This window comes from Mesoplodon mirus (assembly GCF_964341445.2).
Source record: "Mesoplodon mirus genome assembly, chromosome: 18".
Classification (NCBI taxonomy): domain Eukaryota; kingdom Metazoa; phylum Chordata; class Mammalia; order Artiodactyla; family Ziphiidae; genus Mesoplodon; species Mesoplodon mirus.
Genome location: NC_138994.1, coordinates 16,010,184 through 16,037,449, shown reverse-complemented (window position 1 = coordinate 16,037,449; position 27,266 = coordinate 16,010,184). Strand labels below are relative to the sequence as shown.

The following is a 27,266-nucleotide window of genomic DNA, read 5'->3' as shown; positions in this document are numbered from 1 at the left end:
GCATGAGAGTCCTGCTGCTGCTCTGCTTGGCTGCGCTAGGTGAGCTGCCCAGGGACATCGTGGGAGGGGGCCACTGCCAGGGCCTTGAGGTGGCAGACTCAGGGTCCAGGGGTCTAGGGAGCACAGGAGAGGTGGGGCCCAAAGGCCCAGACACCTCTGGAAGCACAGGACAGAGAGGGGAAGGTTTAGGCTTGAGTCTCAGACCAGCCAATTATTGCTTCACCATTCTGGGCCCACTCTTTACTCATCTGCAGAATGGGCTGATGATACGAAATGCTCCGGGCTCCAAAGAGCTTCTGTGAGTGAAGGTGCTTGTGGAGTCCTGGGCCTCCTTCTGGGCTCAGGACGAGGCTCTCTGGGTGGGCTCTGGCCTCCCCTCCACCCTGGGCTCTCCTAACCGCCCTCCCCTCTCTTACAGCCACCAGCAGCGCCGCGAAGCAGGAGAAAGGTGAGTTTCCCAGCATGCTGGAGGGCGGAGTACCCCCAGATGGGGACCCTGGAGTCAGAGGCCCCACCCACGGTAGAGGCCTTGGCCGGCCAGGGGAAGGGTGTTGCGAGTGAGTGGCATCTGCTGCTAGACCACTGGACGGTTCTGGACCTCAGCCTCAACCCCTGCAGGGCCCTGGAGGGCTGGAGAAGAGGCTCTGCAGGAGGTGGGAGTGGGCGGGACAACAGACAGACGGTGGGGAGAGTGACGCGGGGCAAGGAAAGTGCTCGGCTTCCCCTTGGGCTGTGTGTGTGTGGCGGGGGGGAGGGTATTACCAGCGGAGGTGGGCAGAGGGCATGTCCCCGGGCAGGTGTACCCCAATCACTCTACCTGAGTGCCTGATCTGTAGCAGAAGCCCCTTGGGGTGGGTGACCCCAGGGCAGGCTGGGGGCATTCTGGTGGGGTGCCTTGGCCCAGGAGGAGGGCGAGTGAGAGAATGAGGAAGTCCAGGCTCCCCCAACTCACCCCTCCCCGAGGTCCGGCAAAGGGGAAACTGCGTGACTCTCAGAGGCAGCAGGACGGCGTCAGGGCCCCTCCCTCCACCAGCCACCTGGTGTTGTGGCCTCTCCCGTTGCGGAGCACAGGCTCCGGACGCGCAGGCTCAGCGGCCATGGCTCACGGGCCCAGCCGCTCCACGGCATGTGGGATCTTCCCGGACCGGGGCACGAACCCGTGTCCCCTGCATCGGCAGGCGGACTCTCAACCACTGCGCCACCAGGGAAGCCCCCCCTCCTCAGCTTTTGCCACCTCCACCTTTCCACTCCCCTTCCTTCTCCTCTCCCCTGCCCCCACTTCTGGCCCTGTGACCCTTAAAGTCAAGGTGGTCAGTCACCTCCTCCTCTCCACATCTCTGCAAGGGCGGCTGCCTCTCCTCTGGTCTCGTCTGCACCTGTACCTTTCCTGGTCTCAGGGCTGCAGCTGCAGCCGCCTCTATTCCACTTAACGGTGGGCCTCACTTGAGCGCGGCAAGGGCTGAACTATCATTTCCTTATTTGCTTTAAAAACAAACACATCATGGTGTTTCCGCTAAAAGGAGAACAGCGCTGGGCCCTGGCCTCTGGGTCTCCGGGAAGTACTTGGGCAGGGCTGGTCCACCCCCCTCTGGCCCCTGACTTCTGCTCAGACTCTTGCCCAGCAAGTCCTGCTAACTAAACTCCTAAGGAACCGACTGACAAATCATTCATTCATTCATTTATCCAATCATTCAGTAATTACTGGTTGAGCATCTGTTTGGTGCCAGGTGGTGCTTGAGGCCCCAGGATGGATATATACAAGGTGCAGAAACCAAACAGAGATCCCTGCCCTCACATAGCTTACATTCTAGTGGGGCTGGAGGGACAGATGGTAATAAAAATAAGCACATTCTACAGCGTGCTAGAACGTGATAGGTCCCAGAGAACAGCAAGCAGGGAAGAGGGGAAGGGAACGTGGGTTGGGGGTGGGGAGGGAGGGCACCATCTACTAGGAAGTCATCACTGAGAAGGGGACACCAGCAAGGACACGAAGGAGGTGGTAGAGCAGGATGTGCCTGAACAAGGGCCTGCGTGGCCAGAGCACAGGAAGCAGGGGCAGCGGAGTGTTGGATGAGGAGGGGGGAGCAGTGTTGAGCAGGGGGGGCCCTGTGGGCATAGCAATGGGAGGGTTTGCAGCAGAAGGCTTGACCTGATTTACTCTTCCTGGGGTCATTTTGGCTGCTGTGTTGAGAAGAGACGGGATGGGGATGAAGGGTAGAATCCCAGAGAGCCTTTAGACCGTTCCCGGGATCCAGAGGAGAGACTGGGTGATAGCCAGGAGGCCTGGCAAAGTGGTCAAGGTATATTCTGAAGGCCTTTGCTGGTGGATGGGATGGGATAGGAAAGACAGAGCTGTGGAAGATGACTTGGGGGTTTTTGGTCTGAGCAACTGGGAACTGGCGAAGTCAAGGGCAGCCTTACAACTGATTACTAGTAATGGGAACAAGAGGTTGGGCCTGGGTGTTAAGATTTTGGAACGTTTCTCTGTATGTTTTGAAATCCCCAAGAATCATGGCAAGTGCAGTATTGAGTGTAGCAGGAACCAGGCACAAGAATCTTCAAGGGATGGTGGGCATTTCTAGGTAATTGTAACCCAGAGGGGCAGGGTGCAGTGTCTGAAGACATGAGGCTCAAGGCTGCTGTTTAGGGAGGGAGGAGGGAGAGTGGTCCAGGAATAGCAAGAGGATGCCCACCCTCGCCATCCCAGGCCAGTGCTGGGAAGGCGGTGAGGACCCCCCGCCACCTGAGATACCACTGGTGCAGGCACTGTGCGGGGGAGGGGAGGCTGGTTTCCATTAGGTGTAGAAGGTGAGATGTGAGAGGAAAGCTGAGGGTTATGGGATTTGGTGCCAACTGAGCCTACCAGCCTTCCAGAGGGCGCAGGGGGAGGTGGGACGTAAAGGGGGACTTGCAGAGCCCTAGAAAACGTGGGGCAGGAAGATGAGGGTGACCTGGGAGCCTGGGGTCTCCCGTGGGGCTGCCATGAAAGAAGACAGTGTTCGGGGTGGGGGGCTGGGGCGCAGCCGGTTGAAGGACAGATTCAGAGTGCATACAAAGGAATCTTGATAACTGTCCCCTCCCCCCGACTCCTGAAACCCGCTTCACTTGTAAGGGGGCTGTGCTAGTTTCCTGGGGCTGCTCTAACGAAGTACCACACAGAAATGGATTCTCTCCTGGTTCTGGAGGCTTCCTCTGAAGCCTCACCGGCGGGCTGTGGTAGTCCTTGGCGTTCCCTGGCTTGTGACAACATCACTCCAAACTCTGCCTCTGTCTTTACGTGGCCCGTGTGTGTCTTTGTCTCTTCTCTTTAGGGCCCACCCTAATCCAGCACGGGCTACTGAAGTCCATCTGTAAGGACCCCATTTCCAAATAAGGTCCCATTCACAAGTACCTAGGGCTAAGGCTTGAATACATCTTCTTTTTTGGAGGACACAATTCAACTCTCAACAGATGGGCTGTTCGTTCAACCCTCATCAGATCCCTGGGCCTGAGCTCAGGTCTAATGAATTGGGCCTCCAGGGTTGGGACTCCAATCTCCAAGCTTCTGGTTTATCACAGAAACAAGGTAGGGAGAGGTAGGGGTGATCCTGAAGAGCCTCCGAGCCCAGCTGGGTGGCAGCCCACTGCCCCGGCCTGGGCACAGCCCTAAGCCGCTCGCTCTTTCTTTAGCGACAGTGGGAGGCTCTGCACAGCCATTAGATCACCCCAGCCCTGGCCTGGCTCAGCTTCTGGTTCCCAGGGTGTCCTTATCACTTCATCAAATTCTGAGTGTGCCATCCTATCTTCAAATGTTCAGACACAGATGATGAATTTGTAATTAAATGATAGACCACTGGTTATGGGTGGGCTAGATGCATAAACTAAATAATCAAAAGGAAAGACCCACACAAGTCTTGTTAGAATAAAAAGTGAATGCTCTACCCTGTAGGGCACTAAAAAAGAAAGTGGCTCCTGTCTGTGAACTTATGTAAATCAGGCTTCTATTAATGGCCATCGAAACGGAAATGAAGGTGGGCCAGCTTTTTCTTTCCATTTTTGTTAAGTCAAGGTCCTTTCCCCACAGTGAAGGGAGCAAAAGTGTCATCACCCTGAAGCCTGGACCCGCATTTCCCCAGGGAGGAAGATTTTGGCCCCAAGAACCGTTGACCGTTGGGCCCCAGAGTCACGTTGACGAAGTTGTTGGTAGCAGTTTGCAAACTGGTGCCCTGGAGAGTAGATTAAACTCTAGATAGAGCTTTACTTAACTTCAAAGATTTTGCGTGAAGGAGTATTTGAAAAACAAATAGTATGAAGAAAAATGGGGGTTCTCACGAAGTTTAGAAAGAGGCGCCGATGAGAAAAGATTTGCGGTGTCTGAGCAGTCGTGGGCGGGGAGAGAATCCTGATTCTGCAAAGCCACTGCTAGTTGTCTAGACCAGTTTCTCAGCCTTGACACTACTGCCACTGGGGCTGGATAATTCTGTTATGGGGGCTGCCCTGTGCATCGTGCGATGTTTAGTGACTGCCCTGGCCTCTTCCCAACTACATGCCAGGAGCACCTTACCCCCCACTGGCGACAAACAAAAATGTCTCTGGACACAAAGGTCCCCTGGAGGCAAAATCACCCCTGGTTGAGAAGGAAATACGCTTAGCAGTCAGAAACTTTAGGATTCCTAGGAAATGTCTCAGAAGAACATCGTATTCTAGTTTCTTCCAGTTCTCTGCTCAGTGAGCAGTTTTCTGATCGCAGCATTTCCGGAGCCAGTGTGCCTGGCAGGGCAGGGATGAGGAATGAGGTATATGATATTTAGATTTCATACACCCTTCTCTCTACCCAACCCCCGGCCCAAGCATCCCCCCCTACACACTCTCCTTGAAAAGGCAGGTAAGTGCCCACCACGAATCATTCAGACTTCTCTCCCAAGCCCCCATTCAGGAGGCATCTTTGTTTAATCGCGATCGCTGTCTTGGAGAATTCAGTGTGGGCAAGATCAGACCAGTAGGAAGATCTTACAGATGTTTTCTGCATCAAAATCGACTCCAGGATCTGCCTACAAAACAGAAAAATTACTCCCAAGCAGAGAGACGGTTTGGATGGATGCATGCCTGCTGGGAGTGGCTGCAGAGTGGGTCTTGGTCCTGGGTCCAGGGAGGAGAGTCCTCTGGGTGCTGTGAGCATCTGGTCTCCCGGTTCTTCTGAAGTCCTGCCTTTCCTAAGCGGCCTGTTTCTCTACTTCCATCCAACCTCTCCAAGTTTAGGATCCCTCCACTGTAACATCTCTCATGGTCTGGGTCATACCCACCTGCCCTCTGCCTTCTGACTGTCCCTTTGAACCAGATGTTGACCTGTCTGGGAGCAGAAGCCTGGCCACCACCCCTGCAGCCCACGGCGTCTATGCCATAGGCATTGTCACCACATAACTAATTAATTGGCCAGAAGGCAATTTCACCGTATGAATATAAAAAAATTAACAAAAGAGGGACATCTAAAAGGACATAAGGAAACATGAAAAATGAATTGAAAAAGACTTTATTATGAAATCGAAAATATATTAATATATTTAAATGTGTATAGATTCATGGCAATACTGCACAAATAACTGATTTTATTTTGTGGGTTGTATCTAAATCACTTGTCTTCCAAGTCTTTCGTTCATAGGATTTTATCCCTCCCCCCCCCTTTTTTTTTTTGCCTGTTGATTCATCTTCTCGTTCTGCATCACACTTTTTCTTTTCTTTAAATTTATTTATATTTATTTATTTTTGGCTGCGTTGGGCCCTTGCTGCTGCATGCAGGCTTTCTCTAGTTGCAGCGATCAGGGGCTACTCTTCATTGCAGTGTGCAGGCTTCTGATTGCCGTGGCTTCTCTTGTCGCGGAGCACGGGCTCTAGGCACGTGGGCTTCAGTAGTTGTGGCACGCGGGCTCAGTAGTTGTGGCTCACGGGCTCAGTTGCTCCACGGCACGTGGGATCTTCCCTGATCAGGGCTCGAACCCGTGTCCCTTGCATTGGCAGGCAGGTTCTTAACCACTGCGCCACCAGGGAAGTCCCCACTTTTTCTTGTTTACTAAAATTTCTTCCTTCCTTAAGAGAGGTATCAGTTCCGGGACTTCCGCATTGGAAGGCCAATTAGTTTTGCAGTGAAAATGTTGGCAGTAGAAATGCCTGCGGCAAAGATGCATATGGCAGAAATGCTTATGGCAAAGGTACCTAGAGCAGGACTGGATGAGGAAATCTCTGACCTCGGAAGGTGGACAGGCCCTAGATGTCTCCAGGCCACTGCCCAGTATCAGGCCTGAACGCTGGGCCAGCTCATTGGGTGCCTGGCCCACTCTGTACTTTACTTGTCCCCATCATGGGAGGAAATCCCCAGCTCCAGGGTGTCCTCAAGGAACGCTGGGGCCACAGGACTCAAGGTTTGCCCCTTTATCACATAAGGAGGTCCCTGCAAGGAGCGGATGCCACGCTTCAGCGTGCAACCTGAGAGCAACTGCTTCGTTCAGCCAACAGATAGTAACTTTCTGGCCAGGGATGCGGTGATAGGCAGGACCAACAGAGCGCCTGGCCCCTGCAGCAGGGGACAAAACTGTTGACTCTAGAAGTTGAAGCCAGTGTCAGTCCTCCCACCCGGTGCTCCATATTTCTCCGTGCTTCCTACTCATGTCCTGATTTCAATTTCTCTCTATAGTAATGTTCTGAGCAGAAAGAGTCTAAACCCTAGAGGTAGACTTTTCCCGCAGCAGTTTCTTTTTTCTTTTCTTTAAAAAATTGAGGTGAAATTCACATAACACAAAGGTAACCATTTTAAAGTGATAATTCAGTAGCATTTGGTCCATTCACATTTCCCAAAAGGAAACCCCATATGCATCAAGCAGTCACTCCTCGTTGCCCGTCTCCCAGCCCCTACTAACTACCAATCTACTTTCTGTCTCTGGGGATTTTTTATTTATTTTTTTATTATTTTGCCACACTGCGAAGCATGTGGGATCTTAGTTCCTCGACCAGGGATCGAACCCGTGACCCCTGCAGTGAAAGCGCAGAGTCCTAAGCACTGGACCACCAGGGAATTCTCTGGGGATTTAAAAAATTCTGGGTAGGGCTTCCCTGGTGGCGCAGTGGTTGAGAGTCCGCCTGCCGATGCGGGGGACACGGGTTCGTGCCCTGGTCCGGGAAGATCCCACATGCTGCGGAGCGGCTGGGCCCGTGAGCCATGGCCGCTGTGTCTGCGCGTCCGGAGCCTGTGCTCCGCAACGGGAGAGGCCACAGCAGTGAGAGGCCCGCGTACCGCAAAAAAAAAAAAAAAAAAAAAAAAATTCTGGGTATTTCACATGAATAGAATCATACAATATGTGGCCTTTTGTGTCTGATGTATTTCATTCAGCATAATGTGTTTTTCTTGTTTCTAAAATTTATTTATTATTTTTATTTTTGGCTGTGTTGGGTCTTCGTTTCTGCGTGAGGGCTTTCTCTAGTTGTGGCAAGTGGGGGCCACTTTTCATCACGGTGCGTGGGCCTCTCACTATTGCGGCCTCTCTTGTTGCGGAGCACAGGCTCCAGACGTGCAGGCTCAGTAGTTGTGGCTCACGGGCCTAGTTGCTCCGCGGCATGTGGAATCTTCCCAGACCAGGGCTTGAACCCGTGTCCCCTACATTAGCAGGCAGATTCTCAACCACTGCGCCACCAGGGAAGCCCCAGCATAATGTTTTTAAGGTTCGTACATGTTGTAGCAGGTGTCAGTGCTTCATTCCTTTTTATGGATGAATACTCTTCCGTCATATGGATGGACCATGTTTTGTTTATCCATCATCCATTGATGGACATCTGGGCTGTTTCCACCTTTTGGCTGTTGTGAATAGTGCTGCTGTGAACATGTGTGTACAAGTATCTGTTAGCGTCCCTGTTTTCAATTCTTCTGGTATATAGCTAGGAGTGGAATTGCTGGGTCATATGGTAATTCTTTAATTTTTTGAGGAATTGCCAAACCAGCATTTTTCTTAAGGTGCTTGATAAACATTGGTTTCCTTCTTCCTCTTTGGACTGTCTCATCTTTAAGAGACTGCCTAAATTTTATTCATTGTTAATCTGAATTCAAAATTAACTGGGTATTTTTAGCTGCTAAGTCTGGCAACCCAGAATATACCACATGAAAATAAAACCAAATACATGCATGAAATTGTATGGTATACACTGCAAGTAGGGTAGAAGCTCAGACTGTGAGGCGGAGGGAGTAATCCAGAAGGCTGCCTGGAGGAGCAATCAATCAGTTAGGCCACTAGGCTCATTAGGCTGTGTACTGAGGGAATTGGCTAGGGAGAGGGCATTAAAGTCTCCCAGCCACACCTGTGCTCCCGCCCTCTCCCACCCTGCCAGAGCCGGTGTCCCAGCTGCAAGCTGACTTCACCCTGTTGGACAGGGGGTCAGGCCTCAGGGTAGAGGTGTTCTGCCAGGCATCCTCGGGCAGCCCACCCATCACCTACAGACTGGTCAGGAGGAACGGGCACATCCACATGCAGCAGACTCGGAACCCTGGGCAGCCAGCCAACTTCTCCTTCCCACTGAACCAGACGTCGGCCTGGTTCCGGTGCCAGGCTGAAAACAACATCAGCGTCCAGCACACTCCCTTCACGCTGGTGCCCCCAGGTGAGAGGGCCCCTTGGTTTCCAGAGGGGAAGCTGGCGCTTCTGAGTAGGTCAGTGGGAGGTGCCAAGAGCAGGGAAGGTGCCCTGACACAGCCATGCCTACCCTGGCCTGGCCTAACGGAAGTCCAGCCCAGCTGCCTCCCCGCCTCCTTCACAGGAGAGCTGCCCCAGGGACCCACCTTCGTGCTGGCTGGCTGCCTCATCTCCATCATAGCCGTCTTTTCTTGGAAACTGAGCCGGACCAAGCAGATCAGGTAGGAAACGGGTGCTGGATGTGGGGGAGGAGTGAACTGCTGATGGCCTATGTGGATCAACGGGGGCCCTGGCTTGGCAAAGCCGGTGGTGGTTTGGTAGGGCAGGGCTGCCATTGGAACCAAGCAGGACCCTATGGGGCTTTCCCAGGACAGACCCCTCCTCCATATCTTCTGCTGTAGCTCTTCTCTGAAGTACCCAGATAACAGTATCTCAGGCATATTTCCTGAATTTTTCAGATGCTAAAACCCACGACCAAATGGAAGAAATTAACTACTTGAGGATCATGAGCTCGTAGCCCAGGGGCCTTCTGGTGCTTAAGGATTGATAATGGTAACCTCTGTGACACCAACCAATCAGAGAATTGATCACATACCCTGTGACTCCCCTCTCTCACCTGGCCTATAAAAGTGCTTTGCTGAAAGCCTTCGAGGAGTTCGGAATTTGGGGGGGCATGAGCGCCCCCGCTCCGTTCTCCTTGCATGGCCCTGCAATAAAACTTTCTCTGCTCCAAACTCCAACATTTTGGTTTGTTTGGCTTCACACCAGGGCAAAGAAAGGGCCATATTGCTTATGCACGACTTGCAAAAGCTTACTCAGGGCCTACCGTGTGCCAAGTGCCCATGGGGCGCGTTGGCGGCTTTATCTGACCCTGACCATGCTCTAGCCGCCTTGCCGTGGAGTCCACTGCCTCTGGGTGGGGCTCTCTCCAATGCTCCCTATTGGTCTGAGGAGGATGAGGTCTCCAGGGCACCAGGGTGGGCCAGGGGCTTCTGCCCTCCATGGAAACCCCGTCAGTCTTTCCAGCTGGTGACCGGAGGCAGGGGCCGGACCTCCTGGGGTCCCCTCTCCAAGGCTATTACTTCACTGACTTGTAAAGTGACCAGGGCCTTTGTGCTGTCCAACCCTGGGCACCGCAGGCCTCTGTGTGCTCCACCTGCCTGGCCTTTGGCAGCGGTCACCTCTGCCTCCGAACTTCTCACCTCCCCTGGTTCCTAAGACACTTCTGTCTCCTGGTCTTCCTCCCTGCCCCTCTGGTACCAAAGCTGTCTCCCCAGAATCACACCCCTGTCCCTCCCTCGAATAGAAACAAATTACTCTTATCTAAGTTTCAGGAGGAAGCAGCAAATAGAAAAAAAACAAGAACCAATTAGAACCAACTAGGCTCAAGATGGCGGAGGATTTGACTTCCAATAGATCTAGAGCCTTATTACACGCTCTATACGTTAGCTAAATGACACACCCACCAGCACCAGGACAGCTGGTGATCACCATGATGATGACCAGAAAAGCCCCTACAAGGACTGAAAAGGAGAGTTGCATCAGTTCCAGGTCCAAACCACACCCTGTTCTTGGATAACTAATGAATATTCCTCCCACTCATTCCAAACCCCTCCCTTTTACTCCAACCCTCCTATGTATTTGGTGTCTCCACCTGAATTGGGTTGAGTTGATTTGCAAACTAGGTTCCCGCTTCTCCATTCTTTGGCCATTGAAGAAAGCTGGTGCTCTTCCAGTCTCAGCATCCATTTTGTTATTGACTGAGCAAATCAAACCTCACTGGCTGAGATAGGGGCTCTCAGCCCGAGCTAGGACCCCAGTGTGGGTTTGGTTGACCAATTCACTAACACCTGGCCAGCCTCTTTGGTGGGCTTTGTCCAGGAGTCCTTGGCACTCTCCTTGTCTTACCTCTGTGCCCGCCCTCCCAAGTCTGTCCCAGAGGCTAGGCTCACGGGCGAGCCATGTCAGCTCTCTGAGCCTCAGTTTCCCCTTCTGTAACAGGGGGTATACAGACCAGGGGCCAGTACTTGGCCTCCAGGTGATTCAGTGCCCCCACCTTATTTCGTGGTGTTACTAAGCCTCACGCCCCTCCTCCTGCCCAGGGCACTGATGCACTTGCCACCAGTAAAATTCCTGGAGGCCTTGGGAGGGGGTGGCTGGGAGGTGTGCTGGCTTAACCTGGAGTCTCAACTCCTTTGTCATCAAGGTCGTGACCAGAAGACGCAGGCTGGGCAGAGTCCCCAGGAGAGCCCCGGTCCTTGTCCCTTATAGAAGGACCCACCATTTGAAGAAATGAAATGAAGAAAAGAATGAAGAAAAAGCCCACCAGCCTGGATTCTTGGAGCGCTGGTGTTCATCAAATACTCATGGTGCTAGTTTGAGGGTTTTAGGATGGGGGGAGCTGTAGGGGGAAGGAGAGGTCCATAGGAGGAGGGGGCTCTGTGAGGGCCCCTCTCCTCACCGCTCAGCTGCTCGTCACCGTCCATCCAGGTCTGGGAAGACGGTGGGGTAGATGTGAAGGCCCAGAGGCGCCAGCCCACCCAGGGCCACTGCTTCCTCCCCCACCCCTGCTCCCCTCTTCCCTGGAGTGGCACCCCATCTCCTGGTGGCCCAGTCCTCTGGCTCCACTGCTCACCTGTCACCGTCCCACTCACCTGGAGGACTCTGGGCCCCACCTGGCCAGCACCCCCTCATTAATCCTTACCTGCAACTATGATGTCAGGGAGGAACTATGAATTCCTCTCTGCCGAGTCAGCCTGAAGCCCCTGGAGAACCAGCCCCCCTCCCCACCCACACACACCTAGAGCCATCCCCGTTTGGACGCTCTGAACCATTTCCGGAAAGAATTGTGTTAAACTCTGCCCCCTGCCGGCCACCCTGGGAACTTCGTTTCTGTCTGCACACCATCTTGGAGCCTGGAAGTCGGCCCTACCTACGCACGGCCCTACATGGCCCGGGGGCCGGGCCCGGCTCGGGAAAAACTGGGAGGGGCGGTGGTCTCGACCACATCCCAGGCTTAGCTCCAGAGAGGAGGAAAAGGTGACAGGCCATGCAGGAAGGGGTCCAGGCTGTGGCCTGGGGTTTGAGTAGAATGGGGGAGAAGAGAGGAGGTGCGTAGGAGCCTGGGTCTTGGGCAGGTGGGCCCAGACGGCGTCTGGCGGGGCTTCCTGGAGGCGGAGGCGGGAGTGCAGGGGCAAAGAGTGGCTGGAGCAGAGGGGCGGGCCCTCCTTGCGACCCTCTCTTCCTGGGGACTCTCTGGCCCTTTCCAGTCGCCCTGCGGACCAGCATAGCAGAGGGACGAGACCCCGGCCGAGAGGTGGGCTGGACAATGAGTCCACGGCCGCTGGACGGATGTCGGCCGCTGGAAGCGCAGACCGGGCTGTCGGGGGACCCCTGCCGCTCCTGCACCGCCGCTCGCCTTGGGCGGACTTTGCCCTCGGTCCCTGGAGCGGTGCTGGCCACGCCCCTGGGGAGGAGCCGGGCCGGGGGCGGGGCGGCGGGCTGGCTCCTCAGCAGTCCGCGGCTGCGGCGGCGGCGGCGGCGGCTGCGACGGCGACGGCGACGGCGACATGGAGAGCGGGGCCTACGGCGCGGCCAAGGCGGGCGGCTCCTTCGACCTGCGGCGCTTCCTGACGCAGCCGCAGGTGGTGGTGCGCGCCTTGTGCTTGGTGAGCCGGGGTGCGGGGCCTCGGGGAACCGACTTCGTCGCCAGGCCGGGGGGAGTGGGGCCGCTGCGAGCCTGAGAGCGCGACAGGTGGTGGCGGCCGAGGCCCGGGGGTGGGAGCGGCGCGCGTAGGGCGGGCGAGCGGCGCCCGGGACCCTCCAGCCCCTCACCCGCCGGGCCCCGCCGTCCCCCGAACCCAGGTCCCGCCACCCCCCACCTCCCAGCCCGGGCGCGGAACGGCCGGGCGGCACCGCGGGGAGCAGGCCCGTCGCCCTGCTGGCAGTGGGAGGAGTTTGAGGCGGCTCCAGGACAGGTGGCCGGCACGCCGCGACTCCCACCCTGGGGGAATTCATCAGGAAGGGGCTTTCCGAAGCCACGTGGGGTGCGTGGGGTTGGGGGGCAGCCTGGCGCCCGCCCTGGCGCCCTGAAATAGTCTCTCTTCCACTCAAGAGCAGCCCATGGGTCTGCTTCCCCATCCAAGATCAGGTGACCCCAGGATGTTCCCCTCCATGTGAGCTGGATGAGCGCTCCAGTACCAGGTTACCGGGGGTGGGGCGTTGGTGGGAGGTCCCATGCTCTTGGACAACCAGAGCCCAAAGCTGAACAAGCTGTCAGCCAGCCCGCAGGCAGAGGGCTGGGCATGAGGCACCCACACCACACCTGCCCCTGCCTGGGACTGGAGCCCTACGAGTTGCCCTGGTGACACCCTCACCCCCGCTCTGCCTGACTGTGGGGTCTGACCCCAGGAGCAGATGCCCACGTTTCGGGATGGCAGTGCCAGGAGTCAGGCTGGCACACTGCTCCCAGCATCCGGAGTTCCGGCTTCATCTCCAGCTGGGGGTGGGGCTTGTGACTGCCAGCTCCAGAGCCTATTGAGAGGGCCTTGTGCAGGCAGGCAGGGCAGGCTGGGGAGAGGCCTGGGCCGGTCCCAGAGGGAGCCAGGCGTCCAGACTGTCCCGGGTCTGCTGACATAAGGCAGGGATGAGCGGTGGCCTTTCAGTTTGGGGCGGAGACAGGTGACGTGAGGCTTTTCGCAAGGGCCTGGAGCCCCTCCCAGAGTTCTGGCTGTTACACCCCCTCGACCCCCACCCCAGTACATCCAGGGGTCTGAGTGCAGAGCTGTGTCCACAGGCCTGCTGGGCAGACCAGCTTGAGGTGCCCTGTGTGGGTAGGACCCACTATGAGCGGGAGGCCAGCTGGGGTTCCCTGGAAGGGCAGGGGCCAGGATGCCAAAGAGGCCAGAATTCCTTGTAGGAAAAAAGCTGGCCAAACTGGGGAGCCCAGCAGGGAAGAGGTGGAGGGGGCTCCAGGAGGTGGGGGTCTGGGGACACTATTTCGGCTCGGAGGCATGGCTTTCCTGAGGTGGGAGGAGTCCTCCATCACTGGGTGTTTAGGTAGAGGCTGGGTGCTGTAGAGGTGACTCAGACAGGTGATGGGGGTGAGACTCCAAGCTTGGGTTTCTATGACTTTGTGACCCATCCTGTTTAAAACTCACTGAAAGTGGGAGTGCTTTAGGTTGGGTGATTGACCTTAATCTTCAAGTACCTAACCACCAGTACCCATCCTCCAGGCAGACAGCTGGGCGGGCAGTCCCCTCCCAGGAGATCCCCTCCGCTCCCCACCATCCCCAGTCCAGGAATCCCCGGCCATGCCCCTCGTGACTTGTGACTGGTGTCTGGAGATAGCCCAGGAGAAGGGAGAAGGAGGGGCTCGCTCCCCAAGTTCAGGAGGGGCTGGGACACCGACCTGGAGCACGGGGAACAGCAGGAGCACAGGAGGCCGGTGTCCGACTCCCGCCAGGGCCCCGCTCTGTGCGCCACCTGGGGGGTTGTCCCACGAGGGTAGCAGTCACTCAGCCCTTCCCCTGACTCCCCCTCAGGTCTTCGCCTTGATCGTGTTCTCGTGCATCTTCGGTGAGGGCTACATCAACACCCACGAGTCCCAGCAGCAGTACTGCGTGTTCAACCTCAACGAGGACGCGTGCCGCTTCGGCAGCGCCATCGGGGTGCTGGCCTTCCTGGCCTCGGCCTTCTTCTTCGTGGTCGACGTCTATTTCCCCCAGATCAGCAACGCCACTGACCGCAAGTACCTGGTCATCAGCGACCTGCTCTTCTCAGGTATCTGCCGGCTGCACCTCCATTTGATCTTGGGGTGAACAGGAGCGGCAGTGGTCCCAAAAGCTCTAGGGTGCTGTGGCTGCAGGGCTTGGGAGGGGTGGGAGCAGCCCCAGGTCCCCAGACCTCCCAGCAGACAGGCTGGCACGCAAGGATTTCTCACCGTCTGCTGAAAGCCTCCGGAGCTGAGTGGGACTTGGAGCAAGGACTCCCAGCATGGCATCCTGTCCCCACCCTGGCTTCTGCACCAGTGCCCTTTACACGCCCGGAGGCTTCTCCCTCCCAGGAGGTGCCTGCCCTCCTGCCTCCTCCGTGGAGCTAACCCTGCCCTCCTGGCCTTCTCCCCAGCTCTCTGGACCTTCCTGTGGTTTGTTGCCTTCTGTTTCCTTGCCAATCAATGGGCAGCCACCAAGCCGGAACATGTGCTGGTGGGAGCCGACTCAGCCCGGGCGGCCATCACCTTCAGCTTCTTTTCTGTCTTCTCCTGGGTAAGTGGACCAGGACGGGCCAGGGTCCTGGGGTCTTTGGTGAAGGGTGGTGGCGGGCTGAGGAACCCAAACCTCGGGGCTCTCTGCAGGGCGTGCTGGCCTCCTTGGCCTACCAGCGCTACAAGGCCGGAGTGGACGACTTCATCCAGAACTACGTGGACCCCACTCTGGACCCCGGCACGGCCTACGCCTCCTACCCAGGCGCGCCTGTGGACAACTACCAACAGCCGCCCTTCACCCAGAACGCCGAGACCACAGAGGGCTACCAGCCGCCCCCCGTGTACTGAGCTGCGGCCCGGGATGGTAAGGGGAGGAGGGAGGGCGCCTGGGGGGCCTCCCCTCTTCCCGGACTCCTCCCCGGAGGCTGGTCTCCCAGAGCTGCCGGCCCCGCTCGATCCACCTGGCGCCTGTCGGAGCTGACGCACGGCCTGGAGAGAGAGCCCCTGCCTCCTCATCCTGGCTGCTGGCCTCAGAGCCTCGGCCTGTGCCCCAGGGGGCTTCACCCACCACTCCTCGAGGGCATTTTTTAGGGAAGGGTTTTTGGTTGGACAGGTTTTTTCATTGCTTTTAATGATCCCCAACCCCGCCTGGAGTAGCTCCAAGGTTTGACAAGTGCCTTAGCTTCTCTCCAGCCTGAAGGAGCCGGGCCACGTGCAGGCCTCGGTGGCCACCGCCATCTGGGGGTCTCTGCCAAAGATGAGGCTGTGGGGCCTTCCCCCCGCTCTGCTGCTGGCGCTGGGCTGGGGCTCCTTTCCTCCTCACTCAGGTTCGTTCTGCCCCCAGCCCCCTGCCCCCTGCCTGCTCTGCGAGCGGCAGCCCGTGCTCACTGCTGAAGTGTCTGCTCGCTTGGATCTGGGCTCAGGACTCTGTGCCAGTGCCTCTGGGTCACCTTCCTGACAGCCTAGGCGCAGGGCTGGTGCCGCCCTCCGCCAGCGGGCTCGGGCGGGCAGCACTGTCTCTGCTCCCACCCCTTGGCCGCAGGAAGGGGCTTTGCCTGATGACAACACCCAGCTTTATGTAAATACCCCACCACTGTTAGTTGGGAGGTGTGGGGCACACCCACAGCCCCCAGGCTGCTCTGAATGTATCACAGAGCCTTGGGGGAAGATGCACAGCACCCTTGGATTCTGTTAGACTAATTTTGGAGATGGAATAAATGTTTTTCTCATTCATAATCTCCACTGTCATGGGTGGGGCCTGTGTCTGTCTAGGGGTAGGAGGAAGAGAAATTCCACCCTGAGGTACACCCTCTGGCCGAGGTCTTACGGAACCTGTATTTTGAACAGAGTTGCGGCAGTCTGGCCCTCCAGTGTGCCTAGCAGCTCCCGCCCCCCCCACCAGCCGACTCAGGGTCTCATTGCTCACGCTGCCCTCCATCAGCATCTTAAAATAGTAACTGTGCTCAGCCTGTAAACAACATGGCTTTTCTGGGCCGCTCTGCCAGGGTCCCGGCATGCCCCTGGAGGGGCAGGGGCCCTCTGCTTCCCGTAGACAGGACTCAGCACCTCTGCAGCCTCTTCCCGACACACAGGGGGCCGGCCTGACCGCCCAGCCCGCCCAAGGGAATAAGCCCGGCTTAGGCAGGAGGCCAGGGCCCCCAGGGCAACTCGGGGCTTCCCCTTTTGAGCCCAGACAGGGAGCTGTCAAAAGTGGGCCCCAACAGTTTCAAAATCCTGAGTAAAAACTAATAGGGTTTGGGAATTACGGTCTCATCACTGTACTGCACCTCTGTAACCTGGGACCAACCGCGAGCAAAGGGGAGGGAGAAGCTGGGGCGAGGGTGGGGAACCCGGACCCCCATCTGCATGGGGCACACCTACAGCCCAGGCTCACCCCACCCACACCCGACCTGGCGCACTCTTGCCTCCGTGTAAGCTGCCCACAGCGTATTTTCTGAGGCACAGCAGAGCTGGTCTTCTTGGCTCCTGAACTGTCAAGTGTCTGTTTCACAAACAAAACCTGACCTCACAGCCCCATCTGGCAGCACAGACCAAAGCTTCATCTTTCCAACCTGGGCCCCAGGCTCCTTCATCTACCCATCTTGACCTGAAACCTGCCCAGACAGAAGAGCAGGCAAACATTCCTCTCAGGACACACTTCACGATCATTTCTCAGTTAAAAAGCGTCATGGCTAAGAGATCAGTAGTACTAGAAAATGATTTGAAAAGAAATCCCCACACCTAAATCAGGTCAGAGCTGTCTCCAGTGAGACCCGGGGAATCCCAGACAGTTAAAGAGAAATACGCTTTCATCAACCAGTAAATTTTAATATTAGTTATTAATTTCATACACTACAACAGAAAAATCACAGCCCCTGCTTTAAAAGACAAGCCTCTGGGATCTGAGCCCCAGCAGGGTGTCACCCACGTGGAAGAAGCTGTAATTCTGGAGAAAATGATCGCCAGAGCAGGAAGGGCTTTCGGCCCAAAGGGAAGTAAGAGAGAACAAGTCCAGCCATCCTCAGAGGGGCCAGGAGCCCGTGCCAGGCAGGGGGACTAAAGTCTTTGCACGAGGGGAGGCTCGGTGCTGAGCCAGAGGTGCTGGTGCCCCGACTTCCCAGTGAGAACAGAAACTCAACAGCAAAAGCCACAAAGGGGGAAGAAGCCCGGAGCACCTATGTCACAGGAGCTCGCGCCTCCGGCCTCACCCCTTGGAGAGGGAGGAACTCACGTCAGCAGTGGCCAGACCCCGCGCCGGCCTGGGGTGGATTGTGAGTAGCCTGGGAAGGGAACTGAGAGAAGCCGGCGGGCAGGCAAGGAGGGAAGTGTGATGTGCAGACCACCGGCCCGTGGCCCTTGGCCGGGGAAGGGGTGCTGGTGAAACGTCACCCCCCCCACCCCCGCTTCCTCCTCCGAGAAGGCCGGGCAGCACACAGGGGGCAGGCGTCCGCTAGGGGGCAGCAGCGGGCACGGGAGCCGGTGGCCGGTCAGCGCCCATCCTGGGTGTGGGGCTTGTGCCTCAGTTGGCCGGGCTGCACTGCAGGATCTGATGAGGAGCAAATAGCTTCCTGGCTCCCGTGGCCTCCCCGAGCTTCCCCAGCACTGGGCAGTTCTCTTTATTCTCTTTGCTGTCCAGCCCGGCAGGCTGACCCGAGGCCTTCTTGAAGTAGCAGAGGCGGCACACGGAGTGGTACTTGTCCGCTCCTCCTATCACCTCGACCTGGCCATGGGACAGGAAGCACCGGCAATGAGCGGGGACACAGCACCACCCCCTCCCCTCTACCCCTTGGAGAAGGCAGGAGGGGCCACCTCTTTCTCCACGCCCAGCCTCTTGGTGTAGGCGGCCTCTCGGAAGCACTCCATGCACACGGCCGTCAGCTTCACCACACTCTCGGCCAGGGGCACCAGGTTCAGGATGGTCCCGAAAGCCTGTATTCCCATGGAAAGACTGCTGTGCGCTTACCTCACCGGGTGGGCTTTTCCTTGAAACCCTCTGATTCACAGCCCTGAAGCCAGGAAGCTAGGCCCTGACCTTGCTTTCCCCCAGAGCACCAGCCCCTGCAGCAGGCGGCCTAGTCCGGGGCAAACCAGGGAGCTGGGTCTGGCTCGCCTGAGCGCCTGGGCTCTGGCACAGTCTGGTCATCCAGGGCGCGGTGAGCTGTCCGTCTGTGCACAGCCCAGGCCCCTTCCTCCCTCCTGGGTCCCATCCCGAGACCTGGACCAGACGCCTTACCTTCCTCTGGAAGGTCCCATCCAGTGCAGCCACAATGACGGTCTTCCCGGCATTGGCCATGGTCTCACTGAACTCCACGATGTCTGGGAACTGGAAAGGGTGAGAGGAGGAGTGAGCTTCCGCCCTGGGCAGCAGCTTCCAGGAGCCACGAACACGTGGCTGGACCCCACAGCTCTGGCCACCCGGATCGGTGTGGAGCGTGAGAATAGGGTGGCCCCAGCACCCCCCACCCGGCACGCAGGCTGCACATCCGCAGCAGCCCCAGTCGCTCCACCATCCTGCCAGCTTTCCATGGCAGAACTGGGCCCCGCTCCAGGCCAAGCACCCGGAACTGTCACTAGGAGAGGCAGTCTGCTACCGCAGTGGTCAAAAGCCCAGACCAGAGGCTGCCTTGGGCTTGAACCGTGGTCTTGGTTGGACCCATTAGCTGTGACCTTGGCAATGACTTCACGTTTCTGAGCCCAAGAAAAGGCAAGGATGGCCCTTGGTGTTTAAGGATTAAGGACCCTCGAATAATTTATGACATACGCTATTTGGCTGAGAGGTAGGCTCTGTGTGTTTGCCTTTTTTTAAAAACATAATGTGCTGTGTGACGCCTTGAGAAGGGGTGAGGGTTCCACTGGCCACTTACGGAGCAGCATGGCACAGCACACCCTTCTAAATACAGGGCCTGAAGAAAGGTCACTTACTTGGTAAATCAAATTTCAAGTGGCTCAGGGCGAGGCTGCTACTTAAATTCTTTGGTGAACTTTCACTGGTCAATCATCTATCTAGATAGGTCTTTGGGTTGGGTGAAGTGGGGAGTTCTTGTGTTTGGGCAAAGGGTCTCTCTCCAGGCCGCTCATGTAGGTGCAAAGTTACCAAGACCTGAGGGCTCGGCAAGACGAGGACCAGGAGAGGGGTTAGAAAACCTGGACAGTTCCAGCGGGATTCACCGAAGCCAGATCTGACGGCCTCTGCAGGGCTGCGGAGCCTGAACTACGGAAACAGCACCTCCCACCCAGAGGCTCCAGCCTGGCTCCAGGTGAGGCCCTTCTTCTTCTCTAAAGGACTCATCACAGGTCACAGAAATGCAGCCCCCAGCCTGCAAGGAGCTGTCAGCCAGTGCCCTCCACCCCTACCCCCATTGTCACAAACAAAATGGTTTCCAGACGTTGCCAGATAACCCCCGGGTAGGGGCCGGGGGCAAAGCCGCCCTGGGATGAGCACCCCCCTGCGTCTCACTCTCCCTGCCCAGGCCTCATCAGATGTGGGTCTTTCCACACCAGGGTTTGGGGACCTCTCAGGGTCCTTGGCCTTGCCCGCTCTAGCGATGCCCACCATCAGAGACTTCAATTCTTCCACTTAAACTTTGTCCCCTGTTCACATGCCACCCCTCCCCCACCCAAACACTGAACCCTGGGCCCCCAGCTGGGATTCCTGAATGATCGAAGGTAAGGTCAGAGCTGTCTGCAACATCCCAGAATGCCCACTGGTAACCAACCACATTACTGACGTTTGTTTTTATTGCCACTAAATTTTTTAGGTTATGTTATGGGTTGAATTGTGTCCCTTCCCACCCCCCAAATCCATATGTAGAAACCCTCACCCCCAATACCTCAGAACCTTATTTGGAGAGAGGATCTTCGCAGAGGTACCCAGTCATAAAGTAGGTCAGTAGGGTCACACTCCAGTATGACTGGTGCCCTTGTAAAAAGGGGAAATTTGGACACAGAGAGGGACAGACACAGGGAGCAGATGGCCACCTGCATGCCAAGGGGACGGGACTGGAACAGATTCTCCCTCACGGCCTCAGGGGGAACCCACCCTGTCCACACTTTGACCTTGGGCTCCCAGCCTCCAGGGCTGTGGGAAGTAAATGTCTGTGGTTTAAACCGCCCAGTCTGTGGTACATGTCACAGCAGCCATCGACTCTAATACAGGTTACATTCAAAGCGGAACTTCAGAGGACCTAGTAAACGTAGGGTTTTCTTGGTAGACAAAAATGTTTACCGCACGGGATCCAGGTAGAAGAGTAACGGGGGGTTTCTTGATGGTGACAAGTCTACCCATTTGGTTCACCTGCCGATCCAGCACCTGGGCTGACCTGCTGTGAGCCACTTCCTGAACAAGGTTTGATGAGGGGAGAGGACCGAAAGGGGAGATCAGGAAGCCAAGAAGTAGTTTCACCCTCGTCCTTATCTTGCGGAGAGGTGGCGCCCTCATGATGCACGAGGGAAGCACCCCGGCCCTGCCCCGGTGGAGGCCCGGCTTCCTGGCAGCCAGGCTGGTGCTGAAGGCGCAAAGGCCACAGAGGACAGGAACGAAGGATGTGACAGTGAAACATTCAACCGTTCCACCATGAATGGTAAAGACTAAATGAGATGCACAGACCAAATCCAGAGGCAAATAAACAGGGAAGAAATATTTACAGCATGTGACAAACTGGCACCGATTACATCATGTCCTGTAGAGGAAAGATCAACCAAGAGAAGGAGGCAATTTACAAAAGTAGAAACACAGGGAAAAACGATGTCAGCCACTGGAGTAACAAAAGAGAAAGGCAGTTGGAACAGGATGTGTGTATGCAGCCGCCACCACCCTGCCCTCCACCGCCCTCCGCCGGGGATTTCCACAAAGACCCAGATGCCTCTCCCCTGCCCTCCCCCTCCCCCCCTCCCAGCCGTCCATGCTCCTCCAGCAGAGGAGACGCCCTGGGCGGCTTCCAGTCTCTCCCAGGGTTAATGCCAAAGTCTTTCCCGCTGACCTGGCCAAAGCCCCTGGCCTCCTGGCTGCTCCTGAGACATGCCCAAAAGCACAGTCCTGACTGGGAACCTTCACCCCGCGTTCCTTTTGGCCCCTTTCTGACTGTCCCCATAAAGCACCATCCCCACCTTAGCTCTATCCCCTCACAGTGCCTTTCTCCCCCGGTTGCCACCACCTTTTACCTATTTCTCTCACCCAACTAGGATGTAAGTGCAAGGGCGAGACCCTGGCTGTATCCCCAACACCTAGAACATTGCTGCCACACAGCACAAGCTCAGAAAACACTTACTGAATGAATGAGATCGGTCCCTTGACCAGTGATTCTACTTAGTAGCTAAACCCCAATACACCAGACGATAGCCAGGATGTCCACACACACGTCCGTCACAGCCTGTAAGTGCCACACCCAAGGGGCCAGCTCGTGTAAGACATGGTACGTTCATAAGGATAGGTATTTGCTGATGAGGAAAAAATGGTCACAACACGTGATATGAGCCCGATCTATAAATACAAACTTCCGACAAGGCCATTCTGTGACCGTGATAGTCAAGACAAAACCAGACCCCTCCTAGGGAATTCCCTGGTGGTCCCAGTGGTTTCCGCACTCTCACTGCTGAGGGCCCGGGTTCAATCCCTGGTCAGGGAACTAAGGTCCCACAGGCTGTGTGGACCCCTCCAGAAGCATGTGTGAGTACGGACAGAACGTGAACATCGTCTAGGCTACAATGTACCAAATGTCCCCTCTCCTGGCTAAAGGAGTCACTGCTGCTGCTTCGGCCTCCTTCTGGTCCACCCTCCCTATAGGTGAGGTTTAAGATGCTGGTCAGAATCATCTCCCTTCCCACGACAGCGAATCAAGCGCCAAACAGCCCCCATCCTAATAACCAAGCCCTCTCTAATTAAGCCCCTCACCTACACCGTCCAGTTCCCATGCCGGGTGTCTCCCTGCAACAACAATCCCAAGTTGTTCAGTCCTGGTGGTCTCTGGACATAAGATGTCGGCAGTAAATTATGGACTTCCTTTTTATGTGCAGTCCTAACCTTTCCTAGATGACCCCTCTTATTACTGTGATAAAACAGATAAGACCAGGGACTTCCCTGGTGGTCCAGTGGTTAAGACTCCGTGCTCCCAGTGAAGGGGGCCTGGGTTCAATCCCTGGTCAGGGAACTGGATCCCACATGCTGCAGCTAAAGGTCCTGCACGCTGCAACGAAGATCCCATGTGCTGCAACTAAGACCCAGCACAGCCAAAAAAAAGAAACAGAGGGAAGACCAGCACTCGGGGTGACACTGTGAGGCTGGCATGCCCAGGATCCAGCTGCCCACCTACCACCGCACCCTCAGCTTATAGCGTGGGGTCTTCAGATATACCCCTCTCCAAGGGGTATAAATAAATATATATATTTAAAAAAATTTTTTTACAGTAAACAAAAAATTTGATTTCTAAACACTGGTGTATAGGGAGGGTTTGGTTCTCTTTTGCTCACTGTTGCTTCTTTTTTAAAAAATATTTATTTATTTATTTATTTATGTTTGGCTGCGTTGGGTCTTCGTTACCGTGCTTGGGCTTTCTCTAGTTGCGGCAAGTGGGAGCTACTCTTCGTTGCAGTGCGCGGGCTTCTCATTGCGGTGGCTTCTCTTGTTGCGGAGCACGGGCTCTAGGCGCATGGGCTTCAGTAGTTGTGGCGCACGGGCTTAGTTGCTCCATGGCATGTGGGATCTTCCTGGACCAGGGCTTGAACCCGTGCCCCCTGAATTGGCAGGAGGATTCTTAACCACTGTGCTACCAGGGAAGTCCTGTAAATTTTTTTTTTTTAAGGTACAATAAATTTCATATAACAGTAACACAGAAAGCAGTAAAGGGAATTCAAAGGGTATTCAGACACTAGTTAAAGCAAGTTAACAATGTTTACCTTATAAAAATTTCAGAAATTGAACCAATAACCTCCAAATTAGCAGAGGAAAAAGGGGGACAGTTGAGTTCACAGGAAGAGTCCTATCAGGACAAGTCAACTTACAAACTGCCCTTCGTCGATGCCTATAACAGCCACGCACAGGGCCTCCTGGGCCACATCCCGGAGCACGCAGGCTGGCAGGGCCTCCATGGTGTTCCTGGGGACAGAAAGCCAGAGCGTGAGCAAGACAAGGGAGCCCGAGGAGACCAGGAACCAGAATGAGGGGCCAGGGAAACGGTCTCATGACCACCCCCTACCTGCAAAGCAGGCTGAGATGTCTGCCCAGAGCTTTGAGAAATTAGCACCTGTGGGAAGGCATCTGGGGAGAAGAGGAAAGGCCTTTGTTTGGAAAACCAGTTATTCAACAAGAGCTATTTCACTTCACGCTTTGGACTGGAAATTAGCAATGCCCAATGTAAAGTTCAACCCAGATGCAAAGCACTTCTCTGCTCTGCTTAGTGTGTGTGTGTGTGTGTGTGTGTGTGTGGTGGGGTGCAGACAGTGTTACTTCATCAGGTACAGTGCCTGGGGCCCATGATGCTTTGGGGATGAATGAAACATTTTAATTTCTTTTAAAAATCAGAATAAATGTAACTCAATTTGGATTATCTTTGTCTTTATATCAATGCAGTCATAAATTATAATTTTTTATTTTTTTCTTTATAGAGGAAGGGGCCCATGAAGGCAGAAAGTACCCAGGGCCCATGAAAGTCCTACCATGGCCCTGGGCAGACCATTAGCACCAGAATCTAAGACTAGGAGCCCCGTGCCCCAGCAGAGATAAGCCTCGAACACCAACAAGCAGTGCAGTGACCCAGAATTCCCTCCGTTTGACTCCTCTGGCTGATGAAAGGATTTCTCGGAGATCATAGAGCTCTTAACTGGCAGAGTCAGGATTCAAATCCGCATTCATACTGCCGCCTCGTGGGTCCTGAGGGGAGATTCCTACCCAGCAGAGTCTGAAAGTGAAAGGCCGTGTGTGGGAGTGTTCCAGTGCATTAAATGACACGGTGGACCCCACGCTGCCCCACAGCCAGGCCTTTTGGAAGAGGAATGCTGTTCTTTGTCTTCTGTTAAAATAGTTTCTATGTTTTTCTGCAATGTTATTTTCTTCTGTTTCCATTTTTGCCTGCTCCCCTGAACTACCCTTCCAAGGAGCTAGGAGTTTCCTGACGGCTCTGCAGTTTTGCAGCTATATATTTATATAAAACTTTACAACTACTGCTTAGTGATTATCTTGCCGTGATCCTGCAGGCAACACAGTAAGCCGGTTCCAGCTTCAGCAAGAGCAGCGTCTCTGGAGCACTGTCACCCCTGCCAAGCGCTAGGCCTCTGCTGCAGCTCGTCTGGGCCTCTACAGCCCAGGTTAGAGAGGATCTGTGACACTGGGGCAGAGCCTGGATTCCACCCGCATCTGACAGACCCAGAAGCTGCACTTCTAATCTTCTCCACTGCTTTCACTGTCCTCCCCTGACACTCCCCGCGTCCTGAGCAGCGGACACCTATGTTTTAGGGATGAGAAAGCAAACTTGGAGATGTAAATGACCTGCATCAGGCAACATGTCCAGGAAACGTCAGTCAACGTTTAACTTAACTCCAAGTCCTGGGCCCTCTCCGCCTCACCACCTGCCCAGCTTCAGACCCCCACCCCGCACTCCCACCCTGAAGCCACACACAGCACAGCCTTGATGCCGGGGGCTCAGGTGGATAAATCTGGAAGACGAGAAAGGTGTCTCAGGCTCCAAAACATCAGGCCCTAAATGCTGTACAGAATGGCAGGAGTGGTACTAAATTTAACCTCCCAACCTCAGGCTGCAGGCTGAAATGTCCACAGGACACAGGCAGATAAACATAAAAGGGGGATGCACAAAGGCCACAAGACAGAGTCAGTGAGGACAAGCCAACTAAAAACTTAAATAAAATTCAGCCTGCAGGCCAACAAAACCAGTCTGCAACCTCCACATAGGTCAAGAGCAGGGTTTCTCAACCTTGGCCAGACATTACTGACATTCGGGGCTGGATCATTCTCTGTTATGGGGCTGTCTGTGCATTGTAGGGTGTAGCGGCGTCCCTGCCCTTTACCCGCTAGTTGCCATCATGCCCTTACCTCCTCCTGTTGTGAAAACTAAAAAACGTCTCCAGACATTGCAAATAGACGCTAGCGGGCAAAATCACGTCCTGTTAGGAACCACTGGGCTAGAGCCCCAAGAAAGGCCAAGTTCTAGGGTACCTTGCCAAGCAACCTGGAAAGTTTGCAGATTTGAACGGTTCGCTGCCCGGCATCAGCATTATTAACCATCCTCTCTAAAGAGTTCTGACAGTAAGTTCTGTGACTCGTCACTGGGCTTCTCACAAAAGGTGTGGGGACAGGACAGAAGGGGCAGGGACTGACCGGTCATGCGTGGAGAAGTTGCTGCTGTAACGCGTGTCTTTGGCATATTTGATCACCAGGCACTTGTACTGGGCAATCTGGAAGCGACGGACCCGTCTCATCAGCTCAGTACTGCAAGGTAAGGCCCATGCATAAGTGTGGGCGAGGAAGACCCCATCAGCACAAGTCGGGCTCCCTACCGCCTTCTAGGGGTATACAGCCTGAGCCCCACCAATGGGTGGGAAGGCTGCAGGGCAGAGCGTGGGAAGGACCAGTGAGGACAGAAAGGGCCCACACAGAGAGTTCAGTCTAGACCCAGGAGGGAGGAGCATGTCTGGGCTGGTAGTCATTCTCTGTGGGGAGGGTGGCGAAGAAGGGCCCTCATGTGATTCAGGGAAGGGATGGGGGAGTGATTTTGTCGGGGGCAAAGCAAAGACCACATGCACAGGAGAGGGGTTCAGATTCCATTCCCAAGTAATCTCACCCCACAGTTCTGCACATAGCCTGAACTAACTTCACAGAACCTTTTGGTGCAACAAAGGACGCGCTTTGTCTCTGAGTCCAAGAGCCCACCCTGAGAGCCTCACCATCGTGGGCAAGGGATTTGAGCTGGAGTGATCCCCCAGCGCCATATAGGAAGGGGGGCCAGGGGAGTTACTGGGGGCTCTCTGGGATTGGTTCTATCACTTCAGGGAAGCAAAGGCACCAGCGCTTGACTCTTCAGTGTGGAGAGTAACTACGCTCCTGGGCCACCTAAGGAAACAGTCACACTGCGAGGAAGCCACGGATACTGCAGGGCGCACAGGGCCTGGCCACCGTAGATGCACCCTTCAGAGAGGGCTTTAGTGAGGGGCTAAACGGTGAGCAGCTGTGACCAGCTCCCGGAAGGAGCGGTGGTTGAATGACTCCAAGGGGAAGTGGTTCCGACCCGGACGGGAAAGGGAGGAGCTCCTCCTCCGGTAGGATCCCACGCAGGAGAGGCATCCGAGGCGCGAACGCGGGGGTCGGACAGTGGGGGCTGCTCTAGAGGCGGGGCTCTGAGAGGGGCGGCAGGCTCAGGGTCGTGGGGCGTCATGGGAGGAGGACGGAGTCCCGGGGATTGGAGGAGAAGCAGGGAAGTGGAGGAAGAGGTCCCGGCCCACCCCCGTCCCGCGAGGCCATTACCTTTTTCCTGAGAACATGGGTCCGAGAATCACCTAGGAGAGAAGGAGAGGTCACTGGGCCCCGGTGTGCACGGACACCCGGGCCCCGATCACGACTCCGCCCCCGCCTCCGCCCCCGCCCCCGCCCCGCCCCGTGGCCTGCACCTGGATCTGCCCCCGGGTCTTGCTGGGGGAGCCGGGCAGCACGGTGGGCAGGTTGATGCAGCTCATGGTGCCTTCAGAGAGATCAAAAGTCGAGGACCCTCCTCCTCCTCCTCCGCCGCCGCCGCTGCAGGCTCGCGCCAGTTCCCGCGCCGTGCTTCTTTATCCCCGGCGCGCGGGCCAATCGGGAGCCGGCGCCTCCGGCCCGGAGCCAATCAGCGTGCGGCTGTGGGACCGGCGGGAGATTTGACCTCAGCCCGCCCCCTCGTGGGAGGGACCGGGAACGCGCGCACCAAGCTCAT

General features: G+C 56.0%; 3 protein-coding genes across 6 annotated transcripts; 2 read left to right on the top strand and 1 right to left on the bottom strand.

Annotated features, from left to right (window-relative positions):
* Window positions 1-2: 2 nt before the first annotated feature.
* LOC309793360 (protein IL-40) lies at window positions 3-9,364 on the top strand (the record flags this gene model as incomplete). Its single annotated transcript, XM_082603837.1, has 5 exons — window positions 3-39; window positions 419-448; window positions 8,350-8,619; window positions 8,776-8,872; window positions 9,110-9,364. The coding sequence occupies 5 exons, from the start codon at window positions 3-5 to the stop codon at window positions 9,114-9,116; spliced, it is 441 nt and encodes a 146-aa protein (XP_082459963.1). The 3' UTR covers window positions 9,117-9,364.
* A 2,812-nt stretch (window positions 9,365-12,176) lies between these two features.
* SYNGR2 (synaptogyrin 2) lies at window positions 12,177-16,094 on the top strand. Of its 2 annotated transcripts, XM_082604328.1 has the most exons (4): window positions 12,177-12,319; window positions 14,195-14,432; window positions 14,778-14,917; window positions 15,007-16,094. In XM_082604328.1, exons 1-4 carry the CDS (start codon window positions 12,221-12,223, stop codon window positions 15,202-15,204), a joined length of 675 nt encoding a protein of 224 aa, XP_082460454.1. In that variant the 5' UTR covers window positions 12,177-12,220; the 3' UTR covers window positions 15,205-16,094. The 2 variants fall into 2 exon arrangements, with proteins under 2 accessions (XP_082460454.1, XP_082460455.1); XM_082604329.1 differs by lacking the exon at window positions 14,778-14,917.
* A 1,069-nt stretch (window positions 16,095-17,163) lies between these two features.
* TK1 (thymidine kinase 1) lies at window positions 17,164-27,097 on the bottom strand. Of its 3 annotated transcripts, XM_082604325.1 has the most exons (7): window positions 26,968-27,097; window positions 26,825-26,856; window positions 25,682-25,792; window positions 23,353-23,446; window positions 18,590-18,679; window positions 18,166-18,285; window positions 17,164-18,076 (listed from the first exon to the last, which is right to left on the bottom strand). In XM_082604325.1, the coding sequence occupies exons 1-7, from the start codon at window positions 27,031-27,033 to the stop codon at window positions 17,876-17,878; spliced, it is 714 nt and encodes a 237-aa protein (XP_082460451.1). In that variant the 5' UTR covers window positions 27,034-27,097; the 3' UTR covers window positions 17,164-17,875. The 3 variants fall into 3 exon arrangements, with proteins under 3 accessions (XP_082460451.1, XP_082460453.1, XP_082460452.1); XM_082604327.1 differs by lacking the exon at window positions 18,166-18,285; XM_082604326.1 differs by lacking the exon at window positions 26,825-26,856 and having other exon boundaries at window positions 26,968-27,054.
* Between the last annotated feature and the right edge of the window lie 169 nt (window positions 27,098-27,266).